Consider the following 7,865-nt stretch of genomic DNA (forward strand, 5'->3'; position numbering starts at 1 on the left):
AGCAAATCAATGAAAGGATTTGAAATATACTAAAATTATAAAATAATATATATAATGAAAATTATTGTTATATTATATAATATTATTATTATATAATGAAATTCTTTGAGATTTTAAATAATTGAAACAAAATCATCTCAGAAAATAAGTCTAATGCAATAATTCAATTTTTGAGTATAAAAAAATTTATTCTCTTTTTTTTACTTTTTTCTTCGAATTTACTTTTTCACTCTACTACTTTCTTTGTCATATTATTCTAATGTTTTGCATACCTTTATTCTATATCAGAATCATCTTCTAGATATCTAATTCATATAATTCATATTTTTTTTTTCCTCTATCCAATATTTATTATAGTTTTAGATATTCTGAAAAGTTTACACTTCCAATTGTCATGAAATTTAAAGAGAAAAAGAAGAAAGGAAAGATGAATATTAAATCAAAAATTTTAGCTTTGAATTTTTATTAAGATCAGAACAGATATTAAAATGAGAATTGATAACTTGATTTTAAAATGTAATGTCCTTATGAGAAAATTTCAGATAAAAAATATTTTTCAAGAGAATAATTGAAGTTACAATCATTAATTTTATTTGAGATACTTTATTGGATCTTTATTGTATTATATCATTGATTATTCTATACTTTATGATAATCAATAATATAAAGAGAGTATTAATAATACCTGTGTAGACATTATATTCAATATATTAGTTATGCATATAAACAAAATTTAATATATTATACAAAAATATATCTTTTTTAATATTTCAAAAACTAATAAATATTTGAAGCTAAAATTTTAGATTTAAGCTCTCCTTCCACCCCTCCTCCCCGATTTTTCCAAATTTTATGTTAATCACATAATCACATAATTTTATGTTAATTGCATAACTTTTCAGAAATATATTTCTTGTTTCGTTTATAAATATTCTTATGTTTATATTGTTCATTACATTTTTCTATTTTATTTAATCTTTCTTATTTGTTATATATATTGTACATATATATATATTGTACACATATATATAAATATATATATATATTTATTATATTATATTTTTACTTCTTATTTTAAATTCTCTATTTTTAATTAGTTGTATTTATCTTTAATCATTCATTCTTTTTTTTATTATTTCTTGTTTTATCTGTTTTCATCTTTCTTTATATTGCTAGTTTTAATTTCTTTTTTTTTTTTGCATTTCGTTTAGTATTATATCTGGGTATACATCTATTCAAATTAGACATCATCTTATATATTTTAATTATCTTTTTCAGTTTGCTTTTTTCCTTCTACCCGTACTGTTCCATCCCATAAATCATCATGTTCCTTACAAGATAATTGAATATGATCATTCTTCTTAAATTTGTACTTAAAGTACTTTTTCCTTATGCTCCACACTTGTCTGGCTGCCAAATTTTTTTCTACCTCAGAAGATGTAAGTCTACTTCAATTTTATTCCCAGGTATACAAATTCATTTACTATTTCTAATTCTAGCTCTTCGCATCTCTTTACATTACTTTTTCTTATAACTTTTATCTTTACTAAAAACTATATATTATTTTTAATTTCCAATACAACACTCTACAACATTCTAGGAAAAATAATTCAATAAATTATTGATATAATTTATGATAGAATAATTTTTATAAATTTAAATATGTAGTTTCAAGTAAGTTTTTAAAAATATAAAATATAAAATTTAAATTATGGAAAAAAATAATTCAGAAAAAATAAAAAGGTTTAAATAGAAATAATTCATAAAAATAAAATTATTAATAGAATATTTAATTATTAAATGATATTTTTTAAAAATGTAGTAAGTATATATCATATATATATTATATAATTTATGAAACTTTAATTAAACAATTGTTTAATTGTTTCATTGATTGAATTAATAAAATTAATATTTTAATCATAATTTTTTCATATTTTAATATTTATAATAGTTATGTAACCATGCATTTACTTATATTTACTTATATTTATATTTATATAATATTTTTCATATGGTAACTTATATTTTATAAATGTAATAATTGTTTATCATATATACACATGCATATATACATAAATTATATATATATATCATTATTATTATTTATTATATTATTATTTATTAATATATTCATGAAACAATAACTTTTAAAAAGTTGATTTTAAAAATTAAATAAATATAAAAATTGATAAAATATCAATTGAAACTTATTTATTAAATTATCAGGAATTTAAGTTTATGTTTAAAAGATAACAAATGTAAATATAAGAAATTCATATTAACATTATATATTATAAAAGTTAAATTAATTTCTTTATTGTTTTTTTTACAGATAAGGATGGCATAAATGCTCAAGATACTATGCAACCATGTAAAAGCAATTCTGATAAAGTATTCAGATGTTATCAAGATTATCCTAAAGAAATTTTAAACTGTTCTAGTTTAGTTGAAGAATTTTCTAATTGTGTAGATCAACGCCGAGCACAAGTGATTGCAGCACGTTAATGTATTTTGATATTAAATCATTGATAGTCTAACCAAATGTAATGTAATTTAATAATAAATTTTAGTTTTTGAAAATAAATTATATAATATATAATCAGATTTTGAAAATTTATTTTTACAATGTTACTAATAATATTTTAAAAAATTTAAATAATACAAAAATTCAATCAATAAAAATAACTTAATTAAAATTAAGAAAAGAAAAAAACAAGTATGAAATATTTAATGTCAATAATTCTATTAATATTAAAGTATTATAGAATATTTCTTTTAATTAAAAATAATAGAATATTATAATTTTGTATCAACAAAATATTATTTTATGTTAAAATTTTATTAATAACCAGAAATATAATATTTATATTAATAATTATAAATTATTATATTATTTGATGCGCATATTGCTATAGATATAAAAATATTTATGAAATTTAATGTAGTTGCATTATTTTTTATAAGTATTTCAAAAATTAAAATTAACGATTAAACAACGATTACATATATAAAGGTAAAAATTATTTAAAATTTTATATATTTAAAAATTTATTATAAATATATATATTACATATATCTCTATAATATATTTAAAAATCATCAAAATTCATAGTCTCATATATCCATAGATTAATTAAGTTTTGTTTGAAATTGATTAGTTTAATCAATTACCATGCATAACAATTTAAAGAATATGATTTCGAGAAAAATGTATTTCAAAAAAATTTTTAAATATTTACAATTTGAATTTTTTTAATTTTCTCATAATAATTATTAAGATTTATATCTTATGAAGACTATTCCAATCTTTGAAGATAAACAATGATATATATCAATATGTATAAATTATTATGTTGTCCATGCATCTCAATTGCACTTCATGAATATTGCAGATATATTATTGTAACACTTTATACTCACATTTATTATTATATAATATATATTGATTGATATATGTGATATATTGATTGATATTTGTTTTTATAAAAATATTAAGTTTATTAAAATCAATTATAAAACCAATTATATCTACATTCTATTCAAATCTTTTTTTATAGCAGATCTGGAAAATTTATATTTATCCCTATAAATGATTTGCTGACACTCTATAGTTTTTTTCTTCTATATTTTCTTGAATTGAATATTATAAACATTTTATTTTCTGAAACATATTAATAAAAGAACTTGTTAAGAAAGATAAATCTATGGGAAAGAAATTTGCATTTTTTCTCTACATATATTTATTAATATAGTAAATACTTAATACTTATGTCCATATTCTAATGACAAAGCAATTTTACTATATTCAATTATATGTACACAACATATATATTAGAGTCTAGATAATCCAGTAGCCATTTACATCTTATATACAGTTTAGATCACATAAAAAGCCGGTGGAAATATACATTTCAAGTCTGACGTTTGTCTTATATTAGTTTTAATATTTTTTCAATATTTTAGATATTAGAATTAATTGCCGGTATGTCTTTTAATATTATTTTTACTAAAATATAATTTTTAAAATTATTCAAAATAATTATACACATAATACAATAATTATTGTTAAATTTATTACATCATTGCAATTTTTATCAATTTGGTATTTTAAGACTAAATATATTACAAATATTAAAATTATCAATGTATTAGATAATATTAATTTGAAATATTTTCATGAAATATTATAAATTAATAAAAATTCATTTTATTTTTTTTTTAAATGTAATGTAAATAATTAAATATAAATGTATTATATAATTTTTAATAAATTAAAAGATTAGATAAAATATGTAATTGTTCAAATAAATCCAAAATATTGACTATTCTGATGATGAATCCATATTCATTTACTTATATTTAATTAAAATATTTAATAGTTAAAATATAGATTAGTTTAGATTTTGAATTCAAAATAATTTTGATTATAAATATCATTTCTAATATATATATTATATTTAAAGATATTCAGAATAATTTTAATAGATAATGTTTATTCTTTCAAATTTTATTATTTATTATTATAGAATTTGAAAATAATTTTTATTAAAATTATTTATTTGAAATTATTTAAAATAAAAAATTTATTAAAGTTAAAATTAAATAATTATTATTTTATCAAAATAAAATAGAGGTTATATTTCAAAATATTTCATTAAAATCAGTAAAATTTTTATTAAAAAATTTCATTATTACATAAAAAAATTTTAGTATTGCTATAAATTTGATCATTAAATTTTTATTTACATTAAAAAAAATATAAAATTGCTACATATTTTTTTATAAATAGATTTTAATCAAATTATTCAATAATATTTATTCAAATTAAAAAATATAGAAAATGAATATTTAATTTAATATTTAATATTCATGTTCTACTAAATTAGTTCAAGTTTTATTATAAATATTCGTTTATTTTTAATATTGTAATTTTATCTTTTTTCGTATTTATAATAATTTTTTCTTGGAATTTTTTTAGATGTGTTTATAAATAAAAACAATGAGTTTGCAGTGGACTTTAGTTGCTGCATTTCTTTATATTGAAATTGCAGTAGTATTATTATTGGTTTTGCCAATAATTTCTGCATCAAGATGGCAAAAGTTTTTTAAATCTAAATTTTTAAAAAGATTAAGTAATCAAGCATCAATTTATTTTTTAATTTTAATTGGAATCTTAGTTTTGTTTTTATTAGATGCCATTAGAGAAATACGAAAATATTCTATGATTGATGAACATAAAGAACATCATTTAGATGCTGAAATGCAAGGTACATATTTATATTTTTATTATAATATTACATCTATTATATCAAGTATATTATATATATATATATGATTATATATAATATAATCATAATATAATATATTATATATATTTTATCTATTTTAAAAATCTAATCTAATTATAATGTTATTTATCTTATCTTATTTATTAAATCTAATTATTATTTAATTAAATTAAAAAATTAATTTAATTAAAATTATTATTAATTAAATATTAAATCTAATTATTATATTATTTTATATTTTAGGTAATATGAGATTATTCAGAGCAGAACGGAATTTTTATATATCTGGTTTTGCATTGTTTTTATGTCTTGTTATACAACGGCTTGTGATTTTAATTTCTACACAAGCTACTTTATTAGCACAAAATGAAGCAGCTATACGACAAGCACAATCTGCAACTACAACAGCAAAACAATTATTGTCACAAAAAACAGAAAGTACACAGAATGACTTAAATGAAGTTCACAATGAAGAGATAACAGAATGGAAAAATCAAATTAAAGACTTACAAACAAAAAATAGAGAATTAGAAGATCAGCTTATAAAAGAAAAGAAAGATAAAGAAGCTATGAAATCTCAAGCTGAATCTCTTGCTAAAGAATATGATCGCTTAAATGATGAATATAATAATCATCTTCAATCAAATGGTCATAAGAAAAGTGATTAAATATTTTATTCTGTTATTTTTCTTTTACTTCTATTTTAAATTTTAATTATATTTTTCAATTTTAAATTTTATTATTAAAGGTAAGATATTTGAGGTGATAACTTTTATTGTAGAGGAAAATAATTGTTTTAAACTACGTTAAACTATGTTATATATACATGAAAAATTCTAACCAAAATAATTTTAAAAAATTGAAATTGAATATTTTTAAAGCATATTATTCTGATTCTAACAGTTCAAAATTTATTATATATTGTTTATAATATATATATTGTTTATATTAAATATTGTATTAATTTATGTTATATAAATATATATTGATATGCTTATATATTGATATTGTACAATATTTAATATAAGAGATATTTATATTATAAGTTATAATATATAATTATTGTTAATTTCTTTTATGAATTATAAATCGATATTATAACTATTTAAAATTTACTTTTTCACTTTTTTCAATTAGTATATAGAAAAAAATATTTATTCCTAAAAAGTTTTTAGAAAGAGAGAAAACAATATTTTATTTTGTTTATTTTTTTTTTTTGTTAATTATTTAGTTTTTATTATATAAAATTTCTAATTAATAAAGTGATAATTTTAACGGATGTCAGAACTACTAGCCATCAAAAGCTTGAGTTTGAAAACATTAATTAAAAAACTATTATAAATATTATAAATAACAATTAAAAATATATGTATCTATATATAATATCAATAATTTTAGAATATTCCATGTTTTAAATTTGTCAGATAAAAAAAAAAATTCTATTATATAAAATTTGATTGTTCGTGGTGGATTTAGCAGCTTTAAAACTGTTAATCATGAAAGATTATCATGCATGCTGATAATAGATTAATATATTTTTATTATTTTTAAAAAATATTGAAAAAAATATGTTGTAAAATTATACAAAGCTGTGTACAAAGAGAAATATCCTTAATATTTTCAAATATAAAAATTATTTTAAACATTTTATTTATTATTATTTTTTTTTGAACTTATTAGCAAAATAATTTTTTTTTTTAAATATAAAAAAAAATTATTCTAAAAATACATTATCAAAAATTTAATAATATGGCACTATTATGTAAAATTAAAAGTATTATAAATTAACAATATATAAAATAAAAAGCATTATTAAGAATATATAAGAAGAAAATACAAAGCAAGAAATATTAGCAATATTAATATTGCAAAGATAATTCATGAAATAAAAAAAAAATTGCTTAATATATCAATTGTTTGTAAAAAATATAATTAGTATCTTTAAAAATTTTGCTTATTTTTATACTCTAATATATATTTTATATTCTAATATATAATATAATGTTTTTATATATCTATTGTTCTTTTTATGTTGTTATATATAAATCATATGCAGTCTTATTGTCATATGTATATTTATTATATTTCATATTTTATTTGATATTATATTTTTTGATTTTATATATTAAAAAAAAATATAAAAAATTAATTGAATTCTATATTTTGTCTGTTTCTTTAAAATCCCAAAAATTATATTACTTTAGAGAATTTTTTTAAATCCACCACTTTGTAATTCATAAGAGCAAGAAGAAAATATGAAAATATTTGTGAAAAAGAAAAAAAATGGTAAAAATATAATAATTAAATGAATCAAAATTAAGTTTAATAAAAAGAAAAAAAAATAAACTTGATAAAACCTTGACAAGAATTGATCAAAAATGAAATAAATAAAATCTGAAAAGAAAATCTTTGATAAATAATAATATAAGAAATTAATTTTTTATTACTTTTTAAGTATTTTTTATCTATATATTGTTATCTATATATTTTATAAATATATTATAATATAATTAATCTATTCGTCAAATCTATGGCTGTCAGATTTTATAAAAAATATAAATATGAATCAACAGA

The 7,865-nt window shown here is 16.7% G+C and overlaps 1 protein-coding gene across 1 annotated transcript; it reads left to right on the forward strand.

Annotated features, from left to right (window-relative positions):
• The first annotated feature begins 3,859 nt into the window (after window positions 1-3,859).
• LOC102676506 (B-cell receptor-associated protein 31-like) lies at window positions 3,860-6,066 on the forward strand. Its single transcript, XM_006611470.2, has 3 exons — window positions 3,860-3,985; window positions 4,982-5,270; window positions 5,535-6,066. The coding sequence occupies exons 2-3, from the start codon at window positions 5,003-5,005 to the stop codon at window positions 5,957-5,959; spliced, it is 693 nt and encodes a 230-aa protein (XP_006611533.1). The 5' UTR covers window positions 3,860-3,985; window positions 4,982-5,002; the 3' UTR covers window positions 5,960-6,066.
• Window positions 6,067-7,865: the final 1,799 nt, after the last annotated feature.

Source organism: Apis dorsata, unplaced genomic scaffold (assembly GCF_000469605.1).
Source record: "Apis dorsata unplaced genomic scaffold, Apis dorsata 1.3 scaffold_88, whole genome shotgun sequence".
In the NCBI taxonomy this organism is placed as follows: Eukaryota; Metazoa; Arthropoda; class Insecta; order Hymenoptera; family Apidae; genus Apis; species Apis dorsata.

Coding starts and splice junctions, on each gene's coding strand:
- LOC102676506 (XM_006611470.2), top strand. CDS start 5,003: ATGAGTTTGCAGTGGACTTTAGTTGCTGCATTTCTTTATATTGAAATT. Junction 5,271..5,534: donor TTTAGATGCTGAAATGCAAG/GTACATATTTAT, acceptor TTTATATTTTAG/GTAATATGAGATTATTCAGA.